General features: G+C 47.3%; 1 protein-coding gene across 1 annotated transcript; it reads left to right on the top strand.

Moving 5' to 3' along the window:
- Positions 1 to 813: 813 nt before the first annotated feature.
- LOC144161635 (facilitated trehalose transporter Tret1-like) lies at positions 814 to 26,259 on the top strand. The gene is made up of 5 exons (XM_077692266.1): positions 814 to 831; positions 1,032 to 1,253; positions 2,790 to 3,050; positions 14,514 to 14,715; positions 25,701 to 26,259. Exons 1-5 carry the CDS (start codon positions 814 to 816, stop codon positions 26,033 to 26,035), a joined length of 1,038 nt encoding a protein of 345 aa, XP_077548392.1. The 3' UTR covers positions 26,036 to 26,259.
- The last annotated feature ends 1,022 nt before the right edge of the window (positions 26,260 to 27,281 follow it).

Genomic DNA, 27,281 nt, shown 5'->3' with positions numbered 1-27,281 from the left:
ATGGAAGAGATGGAAGAGAAGGCGGCGAGGCGGTGGGCTGCGGGGGCCGAGCGCAAGCGCCGCAAGCGGGCCGACAACCGTGCATTCGCACTTTCACATTCTCCCCCTCGGGGAAATGCGGGGGAATTTTTGATAAAGGCCCCGCGTAAGCCTGGGACTCACTGGTCACCTCGAGGCGCACGCTCACGAGCGTTCGCCATTTTCGCGCACCTCGGGACTTTCGGCATTTTTTTTTTGGTAAAGCCACTGCGCGTGTCGAGGACGCTCCGAGGACGCCGCGATTGAGCCCGCGTCCTTCGGATCAGCAGCACAATGCCTAAGCCTCTGATTACAGCTAATAATAGCAATGATGATGATGATGATGATGATGATGATGATATGAGATGATAGCCCGGTTGTGAGGCACGGGTAAGTGGGCCTATTGGTTGGTGCCCACGATAGATATGCCGATGAGGATTCTTGTATTCACATATGATTATCCCCCAAGCACATCCTTAATTCTTACAAGTTTCCGGGAACGCGCGCTTACGTGCGATCGATATTTTTTAGATTTTGTTTTGCGAGCTCTTCATGCAGCGCAAGCCCACGCGCTAGCCTGGACGACGCCGGGCGTTACTCGCAAGGGACACATTCATGCGCGCTCGGCCGGTTTTCTAGGTATTTTGGTGGGAACGCTACAGGATGAAGCTCAATCTTCAACAGCTCTGCTGTTAAAAGTGTTCGCTGTCACGGCCGGGAATCGCACATCGAACCCGCGAGTGAACATATAGAGCTCAGGATAGCACTGTGCCTTCTACCATTGTGGCGGGCGCCATGACCATCCTCGAGGGTGCAAACTACCGAGGGAGCGATCGAGCCAAACCTCACCTTCCGATGCTGATGGGTGACCCTATTTCATTTAAACCTCTTTGTTTCACTAATTTAACCACGGGGACCATGACGTTGGCCGTTGTTACTGCAATTGGGTGTATTAGAATCAAGATTATGATGAGGATTTCAATGGAGATTGTTCGCTCGTTCGTCTCCTCCAGGGGGGCGTGCTGCAGCTGGCCATCACCATTGGCATCATGCTGTCGTACACCGTGGGCCGCTTCGTGGGCTGGAAGACGCTGGGCGCCGTCTGCTTCCTCTGCGCCGTGGTGCAGGTGGGCGCGGGACACTTCTCCGTCGAGTCTCCGCGCTGGCTCGTCCTCAGGGGCCGCAGACAGGCTGCCATGGCGGCGCTGGGGAGGCTGCGAGGACCACAGGGCAAGGTACCGCACAGAACCTTCCTTCCTTCCTGCTTGACGCGTACCGTCTATTGATCGCTTTTGAAGGCGTCATGAAGGCAAAATACAAGTTCCCTTCCTTAAAAAGACTGTTTTGTCCTGATAACAGTGGTACCGATTTTATCGCAGACTTGGAACAAACACTCGGTATGTTATAGGAAACAGATGAGGCAGTAACGACTCCTAGCCCCTTCCTGACGATTTCCCTACGGTGTCATGGAATAATGGTGGTGCGATTGGCCGCCACCCACAATAGCCACCGGCACGAAAGATGACTGGGGAGTCGGAGGGAGGCCTATAGTTCTCTTTTATTCTATTACGTGAATGCCACCTTGCGTTTAACCCATGATAAGTATGTTTTTAATCTTTGCCTGTATCATACATCACTCCTACACACAATACGTGTATGTAATGAGGAAAATTTGGAACTTTCTTTAGTGTTTCCGGAATACTTAAACTAAAAAAGTAATCCAAAGGCCCGTTCTTTCAAACTATATTTTGTCTTCATGACTGCAACCTAGCGGAGCGCGTTTTGGGAACCTAATGAAGAAAACAGTGGCGAGGAATCCGAGGAAGGTATCTTGATTGAACGCAGTACATCCTAATGTTTTTGATTGCCACATCTAAGAGCGATTTAAACGCTTTTAATGCGTTTGCAGCCACTCTAAGAGAGGTGGCATCACGTTTTCATTTCCCGGAAGGTTCACCAAAGCAGCCCTTTCTGTTGAGAACACTCGAAATGCTTCTTTATGGGAGGAACCTTGACGAACCACTCCATTGACTGATTATGGGGTTCAATGCGCCGAAGCTGCGCTGTGAGGCGCGCCATAGTGGAGTTCTCCGGATAAATTTTGACCACCCGGGGATGTTTAACGTGCTTCGAAATCTCGACACACAGCGTTTTCGCTTTTCCCCTCCATCAGAAAAGCAGCCACCACGGCCGAATCAAACCCGCGTCTTTTGTCTCAGCAGTACCAATGCCTTAGCCCCTAGCGGCGGGTTGGAAAACCCTTTTTTCAAGATATACTAATGCCCACTACCTCGCGACATACTCAAAAGTTTTCGCACGCTAATCTGTTAACAACATGAGCTCTGGTTCTTGTGATTCTACTGTCCATGGAGAAAAACTTCGTGACAATGTTCCCAAAAGCTACTATGCTGTGACAGCTTGTGCGTCAACAACGTAACCGTATTGTTCTTTAGATCTAATAACAGCGACGCTGATGTCACCTGTGCGGCCGGCACACACATGCGGGAGTGCTTCCGTCGCGCATGTAGCGAGAGCGAGCGCACGCTACGATGTACTACACACGTGCTGACGTCATCGGGCCGTGTGGCTGCGTCCACGAGCGGTGAAAACTTTCCGATCCTGTAGCGCGCCATCCGTCGGCGTAGCGTCTTGCGGTCCGGTAGATGTCAGTCTGCGCCTCTAGGTAGCGTGACGGTGTTGCTCTCGCACCGTCAACGCCGCCAACTATGTACACCGGCTTTTCTGCCCCTGGAGGCTCTTAACGCGCTCGGCGTGAAAACGCCGCAAAGACGTGGAAGACACGCTGCCCGCGTTGTTTTCCGTCGCAGACCGAGGCCGAGTGCCGGGCCGTCGAGGAGGTGTTCGCGCTTGCTTCGGCGCCCAGGTCACACACGATGCTGGCCCTGCACGCCCACTTCATCCAGCAGTTCTCCGGCATCAACATGGTCATATTCTACGCGCGCTCCTTTTTTGTCGGCGCCGGCATCGCCATCACCGCCACCGACTGCGCCATCGTCATCGCAGGCATACAGGTATGTTTGCGTTGAGTTATTATTATTATTATTATTATTATTAAACTTAAAAAAACGTACAAGTGTGTGCCTCCAAAATATCCCTTGTGCACCCCGACAAGTTTCACCCCCCTCTTATTGTCTCTGTCTCGGTCACGACCCAGCATCGCTCTGGCGGTGTTGACAATTGTGCAGTCCCGCGATATGCTTTCAAGCGTGGAGATTATGCTGGGCTGTATCACTTTTATTCATCTGCTGAATGGTCTAGTGTTTTGGATGTCAATGATGTTGACGAACGGGTTCGACGTTTTACCGAAATCGTCAGAAGTGGCATGGAAAAGTATATTCCTTGTTATAAGCCTGTTCCTTCCAAATTTCCCCACTGGTTTTCTAAAGAACTTCGAAGTTCGCTTAAACTTAAGGATAGCGCCCACAAAAAGGCCAAGCGTTCTGGGCTTGACAAGTGGAAAGCGGAGTTTAGTCGGTATCGCTCACTTTGTAAAATCCTCTACCGGCGTGACCACCAGCTCTAAGAAACCGGCTGAATTCTGGAGGTATGTACGCGGCCGTTCTAAGGCGTCTAAAGAACACGTTAGCCTGCTTAATTCCGATAGTGAAGAGGTCGAGGATGTTGCCACCAGTTTTGCTCAGTACTTTCATTCTGTCTTTCAACTGCCAGATGGCAACGACGAACGCCTATCGTTTAATAACTCTAATTTTAACACACTTAGGTTCGATGAAAAAATTGTCAATGACAGCCTTCAACGGATGAAACCATCATTTTCCTGTGGTGCAGATGGAATTCCAGCGGCCCTCATGAAGGCTTACGGCAACATTTTTGTGCCTGTCTTAACTTCCATTTATAATAACTGCTTACTTTTAGGTAAATTTCCTTGCGCATGGAAGATCGCTCGAATTTTTCAAATATTTAAGTCTGGTGATAAGTCAGCCGTTTCTAACTATCGCCCGATCTCACTCCTTTGTGTCGCCTCAAAACTCTTTGAGTCAGCTCTGCACAAAGTTCTTGCTGCCTGCGTCAAGAACGTTGTGATACCAAATCAGCACGGCTTTTTCTCGGGTCGGTCGACGGTCACAAATCTTGGAAGCTTTATGACACAGGCTTCGGCTGCAGTTTGTGAAAACGGCCAGTTGGACGTTATTTATTTTGACCTCAGTAAGGCGTTTGATGTGGTGAACCATCAGTTATTAACAAGCTTGCTAAGTCCGGTGTAGACGCAAGCCTTGTTGCCTTGTTGTCCAACTATCTCCTTGACCGGTCCTTTTATGTAGATGTTAACTACAAAAAGTCTAGTGTTTACCCTGCAACAAGTGGTGTACCCCAGGGTTCCGTGCTGGGTCCCTTATTGTTTTCTGTCTTTATCAATGATGTGTCAACAGTGTTGACAAAATCGTAATTTCTTCTCTATGCTGATGATGTCAAACTATTTAGGCACATTAGCGGTGTTCAGGACTGCTGTGCCTTGCAGAGGGATGTGTCGGAATTATCGGTCTGGTGCAGGAAAAACTGCCTAATTTTAAACCCCACTAAAACAAAGGTTGTCACCTACAGCCCGAAAACCCACCGTCTGCTGTTTTCCTACAGTATTGAGGGAGCTCCTCTGCAAAGGGTTGATGAGATTAGGGACCTAGGGGTGCTTTTCGACAGTACCCTGTCTTTTTCTCCTCATATTAGGCTCATCACCCGGCGAGCACTCCGAAGCCTTGGAAATGTGTGTCGGATTACGAAGGAATTCTCTTCTCCAGATCCATTTCTAATGCTATACAATGCAATATGTATACCACAGTTAGAATATGCTTCTGTTGCCTGGAACGGCATCTCCAAATCTAGTAGTGAATTAATAGAACGTGTGCAGAAGAAGTTTTTATCCATATTTAAGCACCGTCATCACAATCACAGTTTTCATCTTGATTCTGACTTACCCATAGTCCATCCATCCCTTCCTTGAACTGCAGACTTATGCGTGCAGACCTTACATTTCTTCACAAAATTGTTCATGGCGACCTTTCTTGCGCAGACCTGCTTAACTGTTTAGAGTTTAGTGTACCACAAAAGCCCACCAGGTCGCATCGCCCATTCTTGACCGCTGCGCGCAACTCCAATCATTCTCCTGTGCGCAGAATACAGAATTGTTACAACCGCTTCTTTGAACGCCTTGACATCTTTTAGAAATCCTTTACAATTTACCGTACATCGCTGTTGAATACAGTATGTTAAACACCTATGATATGTCTGTCGCTCTTTTTTTTCTGGAATTTGGTTTCTCTGCGGTTGTGTCTATCCAACTGATAGTTGCCTATTTTTGAAACTGTTTACTGTCATTTGTTCGTATTATCATTTGTCTCTACACTCCGTTGTTTTTGTTGTATTACTGTCAAACTTTGTTGCTCTGCCGGTCGTGTGGCCTTTACGACAGGCAGAGCAACATAGGCATCTTCTTTTTTTATTTTTTACCTGTGCCCAGGCTCCGCCTGTGCTTTATTTGTCATTTTCACTACTTCAATTTGTGTGTCTTGTCGCTTGTTTGTTTCTTGCTATATGTTTCTTGTATTTTGTTTTCATGTAACTACCCGTGCGCCAGCACTCAGGCCTCTGGCTGTTCCTGGGCACGTAAATAAACATGATTGATTGATTGATTGATTGATTGATTGACTGATTGATTGATTGATTGATTGATTGATTGATTGATTGATTGATTGATTGATTACTATTATTATTATTAAACTTAAAAAAACGTACAAGTGTGTGCCTCCGAAATATCCCTTGTGCACCCCGACAAGTTTCACCCCCCTCTTATTGTCTCTGTCTCGGTTGCGACCCAGCATCGCTTTGGTGGTGTTGACAATTGTGCAGTCCCGCGATACGCTTTCAAGCGTGGAGATTATTCTGGGCTGTATCACTTTTATTCATCTGCTGAATGGTCTAGTGTTTTGGATGTCAATGATGTTGACGAACAGGTTCGACGTTTTACCGAAATCGTCAGAAGTGGCATGGAAAAGTATATCCCTTGTTATAAGCCTGTTCCTTCCAAATTTCCCCACTGGTTTTCTAAAGAACTTCGAAGTTCGCTTAAACTTAAGGATAGCGCCCACCAAAAGGCCAAGCGTTCTGGGCTTGACAAGTGGAAAGCGGAGTTTAGTCGGTGTCGCTCACTTTGTAAAATCCTCTACCGGCGTGACCACCAGCTCTATACAGAATCGTTAGAGGCTGCTGCGTCTCAGAAACCAGCTGAATTCTGGAGGTATGTACGCGGCCGTTCTAAGGCGTCTAAAGAACACGTTAGCCTGCTTAATTCCGATGGTGAAGAGGTTGAGAATGTTGCCACCAGTTTTGCTCAGTACTTTCATTCTGTCTTTCAACTGCCCCATGGCAACGACGAACGCCTATCGTTTAATAACTCTAATTTTAACACACTTATGTTCGATGAAAAAATTGTCAATGATAGCTTTCAACGGATGAAACCATCATTTTGCTGTGGTGCAGATGGAATTCAAGCAGCCCTCATGAAGGCTTACGGCAACATTTTTGTGCCTGTCTTAACTTCCATTTATAATAACTGCTTACTTTTAGGTAAATTTCCTGGTGCATGGAAGATCGCTCGAATTTTTCTAATATTTAAGTCTGGTCATAAGTCAGCCGTTTCTATGCCCGATCTCACTCCTTTGTGTCGCCTCAACACTCTTTGAGTCAGCTCTGCACAAAGTTCTTGCTGCCTGCGTCAAGAACATTGTGATACCAAATCAGCACGGCTTTTTCTCGGGTCGATCGACGGTCACAAAACTTGCAAGCTTTATGACACAGGCTTCGGCTGCAGTTTGTGAAAACGGCCAGTTGGACGTTATTTATTTTGACCTCAGTAAGGCGTTTGATGTGGTGAACCATCAGTTAACAAGCTTGCTAAGTTTGGTGTAGACGCAAGCCTTGTTGCCTTGTTGTCCAACTATCTCCTTGACCGGTCCTTTTATGTAAATTTTAACTACAAAAAGTCTAGTGTTTACCCTGCAACAAGTGGTGTACCCCAGGGTTCCGTGCTGGGTCCATTATTGTTTTCTGTCTTTATCAATGATGTGTCAACAGTGTTAAGAAACTCCTCTTTTATTCTCTATGCTGATGATGTCAAACTATTTAGGCACATTAGCGGTGTTCAGGACTGCTGTGCCTTGCAGAGGGATGTGTCGAAATTATCGGTCTGGTGAAAGAAAAACTGCCTAATTTTAAACCCCACTAAAACAAAGGTTGTCACCTACAGCCGGAAAACCCACCGTCTGCTGTTTTCCTACAGTATTGAGGGAGCTCCTCTGCAAAGGGTTGAGGAGATTAGGGACCTAGGGGTGCTTTTCGACAGTACCCTCTCTTTTTCTCCTCATATTGGGCTCATCACCCGGCGAGCACTCCGAAGCCTTGGAAATGTGTGTCGGATTACAAAGGAATTCTCTTCTCCAGATCCATTTCTAATGCTATACAATGCTATATGTATACCACAGTTAGAATATGCTTCTGTTGCCTGTAACGGGATCTCCAAATCTAGTAGTGAATTAATAGAACGTGTGCAGAAGAAGTTTTTATCCATATTTAAGCACCGTCATCACAATCACAGTTTTCATCCTGATTCTGACTTACCCATAGTCCCTTCCATCCCTTCCTTGAACAGCAGACGTATGCGTGCAGACCTTACATTTCTTCACAAAATTGTTCATGGTGACCTTTTTTGCGCAGACCTGCTTAACTGTTTAGAGTTTAGTGTACCACAAAGGCCCACCAGGTCGCATCGCCCGTTCTTGACCGCTGCGCGCAACTCCAATCATTCTCTTGTGCGCAGAATACAGAATTGTTACAACCGCTTCTTTGAACGCCTTGACATCTTTCAGAAATCCTTTACAATTTACCGTACAGCGCTGTTGAATACAGTATATTAAACACCTATGATATGTCTGTCGTTCTTTTTTTTTGTGGAATTTGGTTTCTCTGCGGTTGTGTCTATCCAAACTGATAGTTGCCTATTTTTGAAACTGTTTACTGTCATTTGTTCGTCTTATCATTTGTCTCTACACTCTGGCCGTTGTTTTTGTTGTATTACTGTCAAACTTTGTTCCTCTGCCTGTCGTGTGGCCTTTACGACAGGCACAGCAACATAGGCATCTTCTTTTTTTATTTTTTACCTGTACCCAGGCTCCGCCTGTGCTTTATTTCTGTCATTTTCACTACTTCAATTCGCGTGTGTCTTGTGGCTTGTTTGTTTCTTGCTATATGTTTCTTGTATTTTGTTTTCATGTAACTACCCGTGCGCCAGCACTCAGGCCCCTGGCTGTTCCTGGGCACGTAAATAAACATGATTGATTGATTGATTGATTGATTGATTGAATATTATTATTTCTAAAGAACTTCGAAGTTCGCTTAAACTTAAGGACAGTGCCCACAAAAAGGCCAAGCGGTCTGGGCTTGACAAGTGGAAAGCGGATTTTAGTCGGTATCGCTCACTTTGTAAAAGCCTCTACCGGCGTGACCACCAGCTCTATATAGAGTCGTTAGAGGCTTGTGCGTCTCAGAAACCGGCTGACTTCTGGAGGTATGTACGCGGCCGTTCTAAGGCGTCTAAAGAACACATTAGTCTGATTAATTCCGATGGGGAACAGGTTGAGGATGTCGCCACGAGCTTTGCTCAGTACTTTCATTCTGTCTTTCAACTGCCAGATGGTCCCGACGAACGCCTATCGTTTAATAATATGTCTAATTTTAGTACACTTATGTTCGATGAAAAACTTGTCAATGATAGCCTTAAACGGATGAAACCGTCATTTTCCTGTGGTGCAGACGGAATTCCAGCAGCCCTCATGAAGGCTTACGGCAACATTTTTGTGCCTGTCTTAACTTCCATTTATAATAACTGTTTGCTTTTCGGCAAATTTCCTCGTGCATGGAAGATTGCTCGATTTTTTCCAATATTTAAGTCTGGTGATAAGTCAGCCGTTACCAACTATCGCCCAATCTCACTCCTTTGTGTCGCCTCAAAACTCTTTGAGTCAGCTCTGCACAACGTTCTTGCTGCCTGCGTCAAGAGCGTTCTGATACCAAATCAGCACGGCTTTTTCTCGGGTCGATCGACGGTTACAAATCTAGCAAGCTTCATGACTCAGGCTTCGGCTGCAGTTTGTGAAAACGGCCTATTGGATGTAATTTATTTTGACCTCAGTAAGGCGTTTGATGTAGTGAACCATAAATTATTAATTAACAAGCTTACTATGTCCGGTGTTGATGCAAGTCTTGTTGCCTTGTTGTCCAACTATCTCCTTGACCGGTCCTTTTACATAGATGTAAACTTCAAAAGGTCTAGTGTTTACACTGCAACGAGTGGTGTACCTCAGGGTTCTGTGCTGGGTCCACTATTGTTTTTTATCTTTATCAATGATGTGTCAACAGTGTTAACAAAATCTTCATTTCTTCTCTATGCTGATGATGTCAAACTATTTAGGCACATTAGCAGTTTTCAGGACTGCTGTGCCTTGCAGAGGGATGTGTCGGAATTATCGGTCTGGCGCAGCAAAAACTGTCTAATTTTAAATCCAGCTAAAACAAAGGTTGTCACGTACAGCCGGAAAACCCATCGTCTACTGTTTTCCTACAGTATAGCGGGAGCTCCGTTGCAAAGGGTTGAGGAGATTAGGGACCTCGGGGTTCTTTTCGACAGTACCCTCTCTTTTTCTTCTCATATTAGGCTCATCACCCGGCGAGCGCTCCGAAGTCTTGGAAATGTGTGTCGGATTACAAAGGAATTCTCTTCTCCAGATCCATTTCTAATGCTATACAATGCAATATGTATCCCCCAGTTAGAATATGCTTCTGTTGCCTGGAACGGCATCTCCAAATCTAGTAGTGAATTAATAGAACGTGTGCAGAAGAAGTTTTTATCCATATTTAAGCACCGTCATCACAATCACAGTTCGGGTCCTGATTCTGACTTACCCATAGTTCCTTCCATTCCTTCGTTGACCTGCAGACGTATGCGTGCAGACCTTACATTTCTTCACAAAATTGTTCATGGTGACCTTTCTTGCGCAGACCTGCTTAACTGTTTAGAGTTTAGTGTTCCACAGAGGCCCACCAGGTCGCATCGCCCTTTCTTGACCGCTGCGCGCAACTCCAATCATTCTCCTGTGCGCAGAATACAGAATTGCTACAACCGCTTCTCTGAACGCCTTGACATCTTTCAAAGCTCCTTTACAATTTACCGTACTGCTTTGTTGAACACAGTATGTTAAACATCTATGATATCTCTGTCGTTCGTTTTTCTTTTTTTTATTGCTGAAATTTGGTTTCTCTGTGGTTCTGTTTAACCAATATAGTTGCCTGTTTTTGAAACTGTTTACTTATCATGGTTGTCTTATCATTTGTCTCTATACTTTGTCATTGTTCTTGTCGTCTTACTGTTAAACTTTGTTCTCTGCTTGTTGTGTATTCATTACAATAAGCTGAGCCACAAAGGCATCTTCTTTTTCTTTTTTACCTGTACTCAGGCTCCGCCTGTGGTTTATTTCTGTAATTTTCGCTACTTCAATTTGTGTGTGTGTTGTCGCTTGTTTGTTTCTTTCAATATGTTTCTTGTATTTTGTTTTCATGTAACTATCCGTGCGCCAGCACCCAGGCCTCTGGCTGTTCCTGGGCACGTAAATAAACATGATTGATTGATTGATTGATTGATTGATTGATTGATTATTATTATTATTATTATTATTATTATTATTTACATTCCTTCCATGCTCTTACATATAAGCTATCTTGATTCACTCCGTTTCCGTACAACTAAACTTCCTAACATTTATGTATATATTTGAAATTATCTCTGTATGACGACTACCACTGGCGTCGTGTCACATGGCTTGCTGCAAGGCACTGTACTTGTTTTTGTGTGTATGTGTGTGTGTTTTCTGTGGGTGCATGTATATTCTGGTGTACGACAGTGTGTAATTCTTGTGTGCGTGTGTGTCAGTAATGCTATCCTTTAATTGCATTACTTGTGAGGTGTGGGCATCTCACATTGCCTGTTTTCTTTTTTCTTTGTCGCCAGCACAAAGGCCCTCCGGCTGCTCCTGGAGTTAATAAACGATTGCAGTTAAACTCCTGGAGTTAAAAAATAAACTCCTGGAGTTAAAAAACGTTAATAAACGATTGATCGATTGATTGATTGAATGATATTATATTAATATATTGAGCTTGTTTAGGTGGAAGCAATCACTTGCACCTTTCCAGGAACGGCTGTTAGAAGGGCAATCGCTACATGCCTCGACCAATCACTACCTATTACATGCGTAAGCATTTCCATGTGGACTCAACGAGGCAACCTGTCTGTAGCGCTTGATGTGTCGTTTCAGCGACATATAAAAAATGTCACTATTAATAGGTCCTGCCGCCTTGATATGTTCACATCCAACCGGTTAAATTGCCCCTAAAAAATGCCTTCCTTCGAAAAAAACATTTGTGTAGGGCACTGAAGCCAACTGCGCATCGTTGAGATGAAATGGGGTCTTGTCGATGCATGAAACTCCGTGGCCTTCGTATTTTTACTTGAGACCCCTTATATAGGTGAGCGGTATAAGTGCTAAGGGTCATGGGTTCGTCGTCAGCTTCCGCCGCTTCCGGTTCGAGAGCTCTCCTCGCCACACGTCCGCGGCGGCTGTCACGTGCGTGTTGCTTATTTGGGAAAAAGTGCTCACTTTTCAGAGAAGACCCTGCTAGCACCAATAGTTTGTATTTGTCGAAGACGCGATGCATGAGCGTTTTCGTTTGGGTGGAAACAGATAAACGCGTGAAAGCAGCCCGTGGAAGGGGAGGCAAGGAGAGCTCCCGAACCGGAAGTGTCGGGGCAATAGCGGTCGCAATATCATGCAGACGACTGCGTAAAGAAATAGCGTACGTTATTTCCTCGCGTTTCTGCACTGAGCATGCGCAGTTCGCTACGTCATTTTTGCGCCTAGCGTACGTTCGTGATACGTGCGCTATTTCCGCAACAAAGCGAGCGTACGTACGTTGAAGTGATTGCGTGTCCCTGTGTTTACAACATGGCGGCAGGTGGAGCGGACCACATTAACAATTTCGTTCCTCCGTGAGCAGTAATTCATATCTTAGGCTATGTGCAGACTAGCGACGTAACAACCATATCGTGAGCTATAGACGTAAAAAATCGGCGTGTCACGCAGTTCCGTTGTATGAGACCTGAAATGACGTCATAATTTAAAGATATTATCACATTTGCGGCTACAGTCGGAACCCGGCCTTACAAAACAAGTTCTTTGCTCCCGTCTTCTTAAATAGGCCCCGTGCTCTCACAGCGAGCGATGCAAACGTGGAATCGCTTGCTGCCCGAACAAAGCTCCTCCAGGCCGGCGTCCGATGCTATGTGTGTGCTGTTGACACGTTCGCTTTAGGGTGGAAGGTGACGATGTGCTCCTGCGAGTTCTGAATTCGTTATCACTAGCGAAGACTCAACCCAGTGCGCAGTTCAAAGCCTTGTCGGCTTGCGCCAGAGTGAAGCGACTCGGTTTTCAACCCCGCAAATAGCGTGGAGTGAGTGCGAGGTTTGCAATCAGCTAGAGGCGAAAGATCGCATTTTATTATTGCGCTTCCGCCTCGCAGTGCAAGCAGTTACTTCGTCACGTTGCGTTTGTTCTGAATATATTTCTGGGTGTTTTCGAGTCGAATAAAATGTATACGTGAAACCACGTACCTTGGTTTTGCACGTTGCGGGCGATCGTCAGGACACAAAGTAACCTCGGGCAATGCTTCCGCTATAGAGTGTGCTTATGTAGGAGCATATTTATATCATGGTGTACAAGTTTTGTGTTAAATACTAATGAGACGGTGTTTGGTTCCGCTGGTTGGGTACTCGTGTAAAATCCCAGGTCCTCGGTCGGCCTAATGAGGGTCGATTCAACAGATGGCGCCATAAGCGTTAGCGTGCCGCAAAGAAAAACCGACGAAACTGCACTGAAACTCTCCCCGCCGTGCCGACGTAGCGTGCTGCAAAAATTTAAGGTTTAGCGTACGCCAAGACACAACCCTATACTAAAACTCACTGACGTTACAAAGAAAACCAACGCAAACTGCAAAGCTTCGAATCTGCGAAGGTGAAGGAGAGGGTCGCGGCACCTGATGAAGGAAAGAATGGCGGCCGCAATTTATTTAGGGACAGCGCAGTGAAATTCCGATCGCTAATTCTAATTGTAGGGTTTTACGCGCCGACGCAACGCAGGCGATGAGGCGCGCCGTAGTGGAGGGCTTCGGATTAATTTTGACCACCTGGGGATCTTCAACGTGCGCCGAAATCACGTACACACGGGCATTTTTGCTTTTCGCCTCCGTCAGAAAAGCGACCGCCGCGGCCGAGAATCGAACCCGCGACCTCGTGCTCAGCAGCGCAACGCCTTCGCCACTGGGCCACCGCGGCGGGTGAAATTCCGATCGCGGCGGCCGTGCAGTTTCTTCTCCTGCGAAAGATGCTACTTGTGTATAACCTCAGCCGAGCACTTGTGAGGTTATCTGGCCGCCCTACGAAGCGACGTTTCCCTTCCTGTCTTGTTCGTTCTCCGTGGTAGCGTTTCATAAAGATACATGACACCTTGTAAATGATGATCAACATCATCATCATCATCGTCGTCAGCCTGCTCAGGTCTACTGCAGGACTTAGACCTACCCCGTTGACCTCCAACTGCTCCTGTCCTGCGCTGCTCGGGTCCACAGTTTACCCCCGAATTTCCTTATTTCATCCCTCAATCTGGTTAATGGCCTTCCCCTTCTTGTAGACTCGTCTCTTGGTATGCACTCTGTCACCCTAATTGTCCACCGGTTGTTGGTTCGCCTCGCTACATAGTCCGCCCGGATCCATTTCTTTTTCTTTATTTCAACTAGATATCTTCCACTCTAGTTCGCTGATCGATGTAGCGCGTTTCCTGTGCATGAGTGTTACTCTGAACATTATTCGATACATGTCACGTTGAGCCGACCTACGTACGGTTATTAGTTGTTTAGTAGGGCGCAATGTTTCAGCTCCATACGTAATAACAGGCAGTATGCGCTGGTTGCATATTTTCCTTTTGAGCGACAGAGCTAGCTTACTGTTCATTATTTGGGGGTGCTTGCCAAGTGCTTCCCACCCTATATCTATTCTGAGCCGGATTTCTATTTCGTGGTTGGGGTCAGCACTAACCATCTGTCCGAGGTAGTTGAATTCTTTTACTTTTTATAGTTCCTCGATTTTTGAGCTTAATAGGACGTTTTCCGGATGCTTATTTCTAATTACTTTGAGTTTGTTTCTATTTATTTTTATCGCCACGGCCATGCTTCCTAATTTTAGTTCCTCAAGCATTGTTTGCACATGGTCTGCAATTTCACTCAGCAGTACTATGTCGTCCGGAAACCTCAAATAGCTCTATTCTCCATTTGCTCCTAACGCGCACTCGCGGCATTGGTTGCAGGTGGCGGCAACCATGGTGGTGGTGTCCGTGATGGATGTGGTTGGCCGGCGGCGACTGCTGACCGCATCGTCGCTTATTTGCGTCGTGGCCATGCTTTCCATCGCCGGGCTCTACAGCGTCTCCTCCAATTCAGCAGACACGTCGAGCGCGCCATCCGTCGTCGAGCGCCTGCCGATCCTATTTCTGGGCCTCTACATCGTCGGTAATTGCGTCGCATTCCTTCTTGAACCATGACGACACAATCCAAGCTTATTCAGTTTGAAAGAACTGGCCTTCTGTAGCTCGCTCAGCTCCACCCCAGCCACAGAAGACCTGTTTTAACATGAAACTGTTTTATTCCCGGGTTCACGAAGAGTACCCTGAAAATTAATATGCAGAAAACTAAAGTAATGATCAATAACGTCGGGACAGCACCGTGGTTTCCGATAGGTGGCGAGGCCGTGAAAGTAGTAAGCGAATATATCTACTTAGGCCAAGTTGTGACCCCGGATCCCAACCATGAGGCACATATAATTCGAAGGATAAGAATGGGGTGGAGTGCATTCGGCAGGCATTCTCTGATAATGAATGGCAGCCTACCATTGTCCCTTAAGAAGAAAGTGTATGACAGCTGCATCTTACCGGTACTCAGTTACGGGGCAGAAACTTGGAGGCTCACTAAGAGGGTTCAACTAAAATTGAGGACGACTCAGCGTGCAATGGAACGGAAGATGATAGGTATACCATTAAAGGACAAGAGGAAAGCGGAGTGGGTCAGGAAACAAACGCGTGTTAAGGACATATTAGAAATTAAGAACAAATGGACGTGGGCAGGTCATGTAACGTGAAGGCAAGATAACCGTTGGACGAACGCGTGTTAAGGACATATTATAAATTAAGAAGAAGAAATGTACGTGGGCAGGGCATGTAATTCGAAGGCAAGATAACCGTTGGTCATCGACGGTAACAGAGTGTATCCCTAGAGAAGCAAGCGTTGCAGGGGGCGGCAGAAAGTTAGCTGGGCAGATGAGATCAAGAAGTTTGCGGGGATAAATTGGTCGCAGTTATCACAGGACCTGGGTAATTGGAGAATAATGGGACAGGCCTTTGCCCTGCAGTGGGCGTAGATAGGCTGGTGATGATGATGACACGAAAAGTTCGCCGAAGTGACGCCAGTACAACGAAGCAAGCGGCCTGTAAAGGGTGCACCCCTGCACACAGGGGGCTTTTTGCGGAGAAGCAATCTTACGGGGAAGCAATCTTGCGGGAAAGCAACGTTATATTTGGGGTTGTTCGTTTTAAGGTTTCATATTTTAACGCGAAAGTGTTTTATGCCGCGATACTTATTGATTTCACTGAAGTCATATCTGTCACAGAAGTGACGCCAGTACAGCTTTGCTGAAGCGACCCACCAGCAGCACGTCGCTCGCGAAGCCCACCCACAAGACAGCCGCCGACCCGCAAATCATGCTCAGCTACAGATTTCGCTGCACATTTCACTTTAGTGTTTTACTGATTCCTATGTCAGAGGAATTGACAACACTTTCTTTGGCGGAAAAACGGACGAAATTTTCAAAAATTTTCAATTTCGCGCCACAGTGATGTTCTATGAGCCTCAGTGCCGTAGGATAATTAGAACGTTACCCCCCGCACAGGCACCTTGAGTTATTCATGGTGACGGTGTTGGCGACACCGCGGACCCCGAGCCACCAACATAAACTGTAACCTACCGTGTTGATGTGTTTAAAGGTTAGAAGCCTCAAACGGTGGCCGTCGGAGCCCAGGTCAAGCTCCGGCGGATGGGCTCCCTGTCTGTCTACCAGGCAGGGAGCTCCGGGACCTCTCAGGCTATCAGGGTAAGGTTTGAGAAGAAAGTACCCCCGTCCCCTGCTTCTATTACATGTCATATGGTAAATCGTAAACCCCCCCCCCCCCCCAAACATGATCGGACCGTGAAAAGGGTCCGCACCGAAGAATCTTATCCACCTCTTCCTGCAATCAACTCACCGAAACCTGACAACTACCCACGTTTTTTGATAGTTGAATCGGTTGACAAATCCAAGCCTTTTCCCTCACAATCTCTATTCCTTGTATCCAAGTTTCTTGAATCTATCCTAGGCAACACATACAATGCTAAAAAAGTAAGAACTGGCGAGGTCCTAGTTGAGGTTAACTCACAGAAGCAAGCCACAACTCTCATGAGCCAAACCCGCATGGCAGACCTGGATATCAGAGTCACACCCCACCGCAGCCTCAACAGCTCCCAGGGTGTGATATCTGAGCCAGACCTCCTAACCGAGACAGAGATCGATCTGCTTGAAGGCCTAAAAGATCACGGCGTGACAGCAGTAAGGCGCATCGTCATTAGGAGAGATAACAAAGACATAGCCACCAAACATCTGATTCTGACTTTCGACCGCTGCACACTGCCCGAGCATAGCAACGTAGGTTTCATCCGTTGTTCTGTCCGGCCATACATCCCGAACCCGCGGCGCTGTTTCAAGTGCCAGAGGTTCGGGCATGGTACAACCAACCTTACCTGCCCGAATTGCCAGGGTCCACATGCAGCATACTCTCGCGCCTGTGAAAAGTTTCAACTAGAGAAAAAAATCATTAACATAAGGTAACAGAAAACATCACCTTCCCCGAGGCGCGAAAGAGGTTCGCCTCTTTTCCCCTGGGGAGGTACGCCGACGCAGCTCGTCGGGGGGCGGAGCGGCGTCTGGTTTCGGCGGGGACCCAGTACCGCGAGTCGGACTTGGTCCCGCCCCCCACCCCAGGGTTGCCTCTGGCAGCCCAACCCACCTCCGCACCGCTCGCTGAGCCAGCAGCGGCTGTGGTGGCATCCTCGTCCGGTGGGGATGCTGCTGCACCCACCGTTTCCCCCTCTTCACCGGCCCGAAGCACACGCGAGGGCCCGGACGAGATGGAGACGGAGGCAGTTGCAGTGACCCCCTCTCCCGCCTCACTGCTTCTGCCATCTGTGGTGCTCCCCACGCCTTCGGCACTGGCAGCGCAGGCAAGGAACCCCCGAAAGGGTACCACGTCAAGGAGGCCCAGTCCGCTGGGCACCCCCTTGCCTTCAGATGACGACATGGACGTCGAGCCCTTCCGTCTTTCATCGCAGCGGAAGGAACGGGCTGCGACGTCCAGTTCAGTAGAGCAGGCCAGAAAACCCCTCCCAAGAGTGCAAGCCCCGAAAGACCCTACATTAATAGTCACACTCCAGTAGCTTTGAACACATAATAATGGGAAGAGAAAATATTGTTCAATGAAACTGCAGAGGCCTTCTGAATAATCTTGACGACGTGTATGAGATTCTGCATGCCAATCAGCCAAGTATATTGTGTGTCCAGGAAACACATCTGAATTCCAAACACACAAATTTCTTGAATAGTTACCTGGTATACAGGAAAGACAGGGATGGCTGCACACACCCTTCTGGCGGTGTTGCCATAATCGCCCGAAAATCCTTAGCATGCCACCCTGTCACCTTGAACACCGTCCTTGAGGCTGTAGCCGTTCGCTCAATAATATTTAATAGGTTGCTAACGGTATGCTCCATATACATTCCTCCTGATGTTGCACTTACGAGCTCTGACTTCGAGGTGCTGGTTGACCAGCTGCCCGAACCATACATCCTTACAGGCGACCTTAATGCTCACAACTCTCTTTGGGGCTCGTCCAGAACGGATGCCCGAGGTCGCATGATAGAGAAATTCCTGACTACTTCTGGAGCATGCCTTTTCAACAATAAACAGCCTACATATCATAATATAGGACACAACACATACTCATGTCTTGACTTGGCTATTGGCTCCGCAGTTCTTTTTCCTCTTCTCGAGTGGGGTGTGGGAACTGACCCATATGGTAGTGACCACTTCCCCACCTCACTTACATATATAGGTAAAGGCCCAAGCAGTTCATCTTCCCATAATAGGTTCAATGAAGCACGAGCTAACTGGAACAAATTTACAGAGACATCGAAACTACACCACACATCCATAGCACACCTACACGTAGATGAAGCCACACAACTCTTCACGGCGCACATCCTCGACGCCGCCGAAAGGTCCATTCCCCACGCCTCTGGTGCCCCGCGCAACCAGCGGAGGCCTGGTGGAATGAGGACTGTAGGCGGGCGCGAGAGGCCCAGAACAAGGCGTGGGGTATCCTCCGTCGGTACCCTATGTCGGGAAACCTTTTATTGTTCAAAAGGGCTAAGGCGATGGGAAAACGTGTGCGCCGTGAGGCAAAACGAGAGAGTTGACGCTCATTCGTAACATCCATAAACTCTTACACTGACTCTCGCAAAGTCTGGACACGAATACGCAAACTAAAAGGACAACAGACACACAGCCTGCCCCTGGTTAGTACAACAGGGGACAAACTGGAAGACCAGGCTAACACACTCGCACAACACTTCCAACACGTGTCCAGTTCAGCACACTACACTAGCACTTTCATGAAACACAAACACTTGGCTGAAAAGAAGTCTTTACTTGATAAGGATAAGTCAACCTCCTCTTATAACTCGGCGTTTTCACTTCATGAGCTGAGGACCGCTCTGAGCACTTGTAAACCCTCAGCTCCAGGCCCAGACAACATCACATATACAATGATACAGCACCTACACTCAGACACTCTTCTAACACTCCTCCACCCATATAACAAGATTTGGCTTTCGGGGCACATTCCTCGCTCTTGGAGGGAGGCCATAGTAGTGGCTTTCCTAAAAGAAGGGAAGGACTCTTCCTCTTCTTCCAGTTACCGGCCCATTGCTTTGACAAGCTGCCTGTGCAAGCTTCTCGAGAAGATGATAAACCGTAGGCTCGTGTACTTTCTTGAGTACAATGGTCTTCTCGAGAGCTGCCAGGCAGGCTTCCGGGCAGGGCGATTCACAAACGATCAATTAGTTGCACTGGAATCTTACATTAGGATGCCTTTATACACAGACAGTAGTGCATGACCGTATTTTTTGATATCGAGAAAGCTTATGATACGGCATGGCGTTATGGCATTCTTGCAGACCTAAAATCCTATGGTGTGACAGGTAACATGCTGAATACTCTTTCAAGTTACCTTTCTGAACGAACATTTCGTGTCAGGGTCGGTTCGGCCCTTTCAAACGTTCACGTGCAGGAGAATGGCGTGCCTCAAGGTGGCGTAATGAGCTGCACCTTGTTTATAGTTAAGATGAACTCTCTCCGAAAGGCACTGCCGCCAAGCATATCCTGCTTGATGTATGTTGATGACGTTCAAATATCTTTCAAACCATGTAACATATCCATTTGTGAACGTCAGGTCCAGCTTGGGGTAAATAAACGTTCTCGCTGGGCAGATGAAAATGGATTCAAACTTAATCCTTCTAAAAGTACCTGCGTTGTATTCTGAAAAAGGCGGGGCATCCTGCCCGATCCCGACGTAAAACTCTTTGGTGACTCGATTCCAGTGAAAAGAGAACACAAGTTTTTGGATGTGGTGTTTGTCGAGAAACTCTCATTCATACCCCACATAAAACGACTCAAACAAAAATGCCTAAAAACAATGAATATTCTAAAAGTCCTGTCTCACCAATCGTACGGTGCAGACAAACAACTCCTGCTTCGACTTTATGCCGCGTTGGTAGGGTCACGGTTGGACTACGGAAGCGTTGTGTATGGGTCAGCCACAAAAACAGCACTTAAAATGCTCGACCCAGTGCTTCACTTGGGGCTTCGCCTGTCTTGTGGGGCGTTCCGTACCAGTCCTGTCCACAGTCTTTATGCAGAGTGCGACAAATGGTGCTTAGCGTACCAGCGAACTTATGTCGACCTCCTATATGCCTCCAAAATCTCATCAATGAATAACCATCCCTTTAAACCGGTTTTTAATGATACGTCCACAACTAAACTCGTTTTAAACCGCCCATCCATTCCTGTTCCTTTCTCGCAGAGAGTGAGGGACGAGGTGACCATTCATGACGTCTCCCTCTTAGACACATTCAAATCATCTCACACTGTTCTTGTAGCACCATGGAATCTTCGTCCTGTCGCATGTGACTTGTATTTCGTACAATACAATAAGAACAGGACACCAAGAAGTGGGATTTTGCAGCATTTCATGCATCTGCAGAATAAATACAGGGCTGCAGAGTTTTTCAGCGATGCATCTAAAACGTTCACTGCAGTGTCTTGTGCTGCGCATGGCCCCAATTTCGAAGCATGTAGAACAATGAATGTTAATACAAGTATTTTTACGGCAGAAGCATATGGGATATTTCTGGTTGTAAGTCACATAGTTGAACATCATATTCCTACATCCGTCATTTATACAGACTCGCTGAGCGTCGTCCGTGCATTATCATCCGGAAAGTCATCAAAAAACCATGTAATTAATCTTGTCTTCAAAACAATTATGGTACCTTATTCCTCCAACCTTGGGGTGACTGTGTGTTGGGTGCCAGGCCACTCTGGCATTGGCGGTAATGAAGTGGCGGATGAAATGGCCGCCAATGCTGCACTCCGAAACACAGTAGACATGGCAACACTACCTTACACAGACCTCAAGCCACACATTAGACAACAACTCTGTAAAACTTGGCAAGCAGACTGGAGCGAACAGACAACAAACTACACGTAATAAAACCACACTTGGGACAATACACTACTGACTCACACAACAGGCACATTGAAGTTACCTTAGCTAGGTTACGGATAGGCCATACGCATGTAACGCACTCGCACCTGCTCACGGGATCTCCAAGACCCCGGTGTAGCAGGTGTGGGGAGGGCCTATCCGTAGTACACATACTTATACAATGCAAGGCACTTGACACAACACGACACAAACACTTCAGAGAACTCCACAGACAACATATGCCCCTACACCCAACGTTGTTTCTGGGGGACGATGCCATGGTTTCTGTGAAACGCGTGTTTAAGTATTTGTCAGATGTTAAGTTTTTAAACCTCATCTCCTATCATGCATAATCAAATCTGGCCCTATACACCAGCCATCACCATTATCTTTATCGATCTTACTATGTCCAGTTTACACGTTTTATACCTACCTTTTGTGGGAATCACTTCTTTTCATTAAATAACTTCTCTGGCGCTCTTTGCCCTCGTCGGCCTTGCGCCAATAAACACCAACCATCATCAATTAGAACGTTACCATTCAAGGGATACAATCAAACGGAATTAGAGGCCCCTGCAATCGTTTAGTCAGGCTTCTTGGAGGTACGGACGTCGGCGGCCGCCAACCGCGCAAGCACAATTCCGTGGCGTCACAGAGAAAGCGCCGGCAATTGCCTGGGAATTCGCCCCTCCAACTGCTATTCTTATTATCTAGATTCTTTGTTTGAACCCCGATGTAACATTCGTGTCATTTTTATCGGGTAAAACCAGTTTCTTACCTGATATTCTTTTTATCTAGATTCTTTGTTTCAACCATGATGTAAAATTCGTGTCATTTTTATCGGGTAAAACCAGTTTTTTTTAACTGTTATTCTTTTTATCTAGATTCTTTGTTTGAATCATGATGTAAAATTGGTATTATTTTCATTGGGTGAAATCATTTATTCTAATAAAGCAGACTAGGATTTTGTCTTCATGGTCCCTTTCAAAACCTAAATGTTGGGAGGCGCGAGCGGAAAAAATTAAGCTGGGTTCACTCACCCAGAAATTACAACAGCGGAAGAACAACGCCAGCAATTGTACCTGTGATGTTTAATTGATAGTTTAATGCCAGTTTTACGAAGCCTGATCTTTACGAATTTCCCGTATTAACGAACAATTTCGGATTCCCTCCAGAGTCACATAAGATTAGGCCCCATTCTGCAAAGTTGCTGATTTACAATAAGATTTCGTGGGTCTCGGTGACTTGTTTCTATCGGCGTTCAACGGTGGCTAGACAATGGCAGTGATGATTCCATTGGTCGCTCATTCTTCACTGACCCCCGTTACCACGGCGCCGACAGTTCAATGTTGTAAGCACTGATACTGGGACTGTATTTTTGCGGTATACCTCATAGCAAATAACTCGTATGTATGGCCTGGCCTTCAGTACGTACAGTGTTAAGCAAGAGTTTGCAGACTACAAAAGTGGCAATTTGAGGTTATATATCCTCAGGTTGCCACCCACGAACTATTGTGTGCAATTGTGGTGGCGTATAATTATTAAATTATCGTAAAACTCCGCACATAATAGGCTGGGCTGGCAGCGCGCGACAAAGAAATAACCCAAAATTCCTGCTTTCGAGGTCTGTAACCTTTTGTTCTTGACTGTGCAACAATGATGTTACGGCACTCATAATTTGGACAATGCCCCGCTATGACCCAAGACAAACATGAGGACGACGACGAAGTGGCTGGGACACACCTTGTATCGACGCTTTCATGGCCGCCTTGTACATGATGTAAATAGATCGTTCGTCATTCCTAACTACGGCTCCCCTTATCTGCTCTGCCGCCACGTAGCAATATTCTCCTTAGTGCGTCCAGGGCTTATACATAAAAGAGGCCTGCAACATCATACCTGCTGTGTCAGCTTGGCTTTGTATCTTTATATTGAAGGTTCAGCACTTTGAAATGGCCACGAGATGCAGTGACAGACCGACAGTTTACGATCCTTTACTGACGGACAAAATGGCTGCTCCAAAGTAGACACGATCAAACCAAGCAAATATCAGTAGAGCACTTGTGCCCTGCGGTTCCTTTTCGCTTAGTTCTGCGACGTGTTTCTTTAACGCTTCGCGTTCAAAGCAGCCAATAAGACAAAATCCAGCATTGCTTAATTTGAAAGTGCTAACATTTGCTGACTCACTCAGCTCCGTTCCAGCCCCGAAAGAAGTTTTTAAATGAAAAAAAAACACGATATATTGAACAACTTGAGAATTACACGTTTTGCCACTTAATACGGGCACGAGTGGCGTAGTATAGGCCAGCACTAAAGACATATTCACCAGTGTTTTAAAAGCACGTCCGCGGTAACTCATCCGATCAGAGTTACGAGGCCAGACTACAGTCGCACATTCACGTTGCACTGCCGCGACTTTGACCGGAGGCCGCCGATCGCACAAACAAGACTCTGTGACGTCACAGATACGTCGCCAGAAAGTGCTCTTCGTTCGTATCTTTTTATTATCTCGATTGCCTGTTCGAAATTTGCGAACAAAATCCTATCATTGTTATCAAGACAAAACAGCCTTTTTCATGAGCGAATCTTGTATTTTGTCTTCATGGCCCCTTTAGTCTTTCACTGCCCACGCTTAGAAACGCAAACCCTTACACTGCCGCGGCTCATGGAATCTACTGATGCCGCGAATGGCCCCTAACGTACAACGCCGCTTAGTATACTAATAACCAAGCAGCTCTTCGGTTCTCCAGAAGAGGAAATAAGATGCCTCCGAGACTTTTATGAAAAAAATTAGCCCCATCTTCCCGAAGGGAACGCTGAGTAGAGGCGGGGCATCGCGGGGTTCCGTTGTGTTTCCGTTGTGTTCGTAGTCGAATTTGGTGGAAATGCCAACCCACTAACTGACGGGACTGTTGCTTCCATCACACTTCATCGGAATAACGGAGTGAAGTGGAGTCAACCGCAGCAAGCGCTGAACTGAACGCTCGCAGCGCGCTACCAGATTTACATTCAAGGTTGAAGGAGAGGAGACGAGAGGAGGAGAGATGCGCAAGCGCCGAGCATGCGCCGCGAAAGCAGAAGCGAGAACGCCGGAGAAGCGAAAGCGAAGTGCACGCAGCTGGTACGAGAGAAGAAGTGGCGGGAGTATCGCGCAGCTGTGGGAGAGAGGGAAGGAGGAGCGTTGTGCATGCGCAGTGTGAGTGCGGACGCCGACGCAGGACATGCCCAGACTATAAGATGCTCCGCATCTAAAATATCGGGTTGTATAAGAACGGGCGACACCGTTTCTAAGGCGCCGCGGTACGGGCCTGGTGGGAAGGAAAAATCGGCGACATCAGCGGCGTTAACCCTGAGCAAAACATTTGGTAGCGCCACCTTGCAGCGCCCACTGAAGCACCCGGGATCATAAGGTGCTAGCCCAACAGATTGCGTGGGAGCAGGGGCGGAAAGTTCTCGCCGTTCGCGGGCGCCGCTATGGGGTACGTTGACGTCAGCTCTGTGGTGTGATTACCCGCCGCGGTGGCTCAGTGGCTAAGGTGTTCTGCTGCTCAGAACGAGGACGCGGGTTCGATTCCCGGCCGCGGCGGCCGCTTTTCTGATGGGGACGAAAGACAAAAACGCCCGTGTGTACGAGATTTCGGCGCACGTTAAAGATCACCAGGTGGTGAAAATAAATCCGGAGGCCTCCACTACGGCGCGCCTCATCGCCTGCGTTGCGTCGGCGCATTAAGCCCTATTATCAATCAATCAATCAATCAATCAATCAATCAATCAATCAATCAATCAATCAATCAATCAATCAATCAATCAATCAATCAATCAATCAATCAATCAATGGTTTAATTCTCAACAGCCCGCAACTCGCTCTTGATACATGTCTTTCGCATGGCCGAGTACGATAACGCCATCACATTGCACGCTTAAAGGCGAGGTTAAGCGTGCTCCAATCTTTATTTCGATGTTCAAGTGGCGCACTATCTGGCATACCTATAGGTATGCCAGATGGAGCTCTGTCGCATTTCGATGTGCGCATTTAGAATGTCGAAGTAAAGTGGGCATTGCGCATCTCGAATGTCGAGCTAACGTACTATCTGGCACGCTAGATAGAGCTCTTTCGCGCGGTGATCCGAGTGCCACGACTACTCGCCGTACTCGTCTACCTTCCCTCTCCCTTCTGACATGGTGCCACCGGATTTCATTCAGTTCCTTCAGTCAGATATGAGGTGAAGTTCATGTTAACGCGCTCTCCGCTTATTAGAGCCAAAGCTCTATCACTCCAGGTTCAAACCCAGAAAACGGTTCGTTTCTCGCAGCGTCAATCTGACCTGTAACCTCAGCCAAAGTCAAACCAGGGCGCCTCGTGCGGTTGCACAGTGAGATAGTCCAATCACCCCTTCCTCCCAAGGGTATGGGTACGGAGAGGGAGGCAGGGAGAAAAAGTGAGGGCGCCTGTCATCGCCGATCAGCGGCTGTGTTCTTCCTCGCTGGGCAATTGTGTGCGCATTCATTGCGCCCTCTCGGCTCGAAAAGCGTGCTTTTGCTGGTCGAGCTTCGCTCAACCGCGTTCAAGCACGGCGAAATTCTTTTCAGGGTACTCGGTCGGCCTGGGCCCCGTAGTGTGGATCCTCGGAGCCGAGCTCGTGCCTCTCCGGCACCGCGGCTTGCGCTTCGGCACCGTGGTCGCATTCGACTGGGCATGCGCAGGGGGGGTCACGTGGTTCTTCAACAGCGTGCGCGAGAGCTTCCAGTTCTCGGGCCTGGGCTGGTTCTTCAGCTCGGTGACCTTCCTGGGCGGCACGCTCGTGGCCATCTTCCTTCCCGAGACCAGAGGCCAGAGCCTCGAGAACATCTTGCAGTCCCGGTTTCAAGACATCGAGGAAGAGTATGGACCGTCGTCCAAGTCGTCCTCAAGTCTTAGGAAGTGATTTGCAGTTCTCTTTCCCCCTGCCTGTACTTTTCGCGCAACCCCTCGACACGAGGACTCCAAATGTGACTCATACATCTCACGCGTGCTTGGGTTTCTGGCGTCTTCACGATCTGCCTTTCTTCCACGTTTTCGTTCAGTGCGCTGTACCACACTTTGCCTTCTCGACGCTCTTTTTAATGATGACAGTCTGAATTTGTACACATAAATATATAAATATAATGCTTCCACAAATGTGATCGAATTATTGATTCGCACTTCAAAACGCCGAATGCTGTTGTGTATCGCTTGCTTCCGTTCTAAGCAATAAAAATGAACAGCAGGAACAATGAAGGTGTTTTTGTATCTTCGATAGCGCCGTTGGAAATGCAGTGTGGAGTAGAATAAATAATTTACTGGCATTCTCACAAAACCCTTTTTGATACCTATACAGAAGCATGTTTCTGCTACAGTCGGCATGCGCATAACCTTGTAACTGCGGTGTATAGGTTTTTTTATCAAGGTAACGTAAGACCCTGCACACAATTGGCGCCCACTCGAAATAAATGCACTATAGTTGTGTTTAGTACATTTTTTGGCTGGCTAGATGTCTTGAAGTTATTTACTGGTTACTGACTAGTGTGAAAATGTACGACTGAAGTTCCGGATCACAACGCCTTCCTTTTTCGCACAAACTAGTTCCGGTGTGAAAAAGGGAGCCGTAGTGCCCCGAAAGGTCATCTGCGTGTTTTGACTTTTGTCAGTCACCAGTAAACGACTTCAAGCATGTTTCCTGACCAGAGGGTACGGCGTCAAACCTTCGAATATAGCAAGATGTCTGTCACGTTGTGTGGTTGGAATTGTATTACCTTTGTGGTTTTCACCACAGATGTATGAGCACAAGCAGCATAGACGCATGAACACAGCTACTAAAAATATTGCCAGTGGATTAGCCAGGCTATGCCAGGATATAGGTAGCGTAAGCTAAGGTTCAGCTGGTTATTCTTAGGTGTTCTGGTTGTCTAAGATTACCTGATTATCATGTTTTCTGCTGCTAAAACGATTTTCAATCCAATCCAATTCGATCCGAACTAGCCCCGCCCAATCCACTCCAGTCCAGTCCAGTCCAGTCCAGTCCAGTCAAGTCACTTTTCCTCGCGCATGCGGTGCGTGGCTCTCAAGGAGCCACGCGAAACGGTTATCAAGCGGCTCCGGCGTAGCGTCAGACTTGGCTACTGCGCAACGGAGGCGCAGAGCTGGGAACGCGC

Source organism: Haemaphysalis longicornis, unplaced genomic scaffold (assembly GCF_048455015.1).
Source record: "Haemaphysalis longicornis isolate Haplotype H1 unplaced genomic scaffold, Haemaphysalis longicornis Haplotype H1 scaffold_12, whole genome shotgun sequence".
Lineage (NCBI taxonomy): Eukaryota > Metazoa > Arthropoda > Arachnida > Ixodida > Ixodidae > Haemaphysalis > Haemaphysalis longicornis.
Note: the sequence above shows the minus strand (reverse complement) of the source record. Positions and strands in the feature narration are given on the sequence as shown.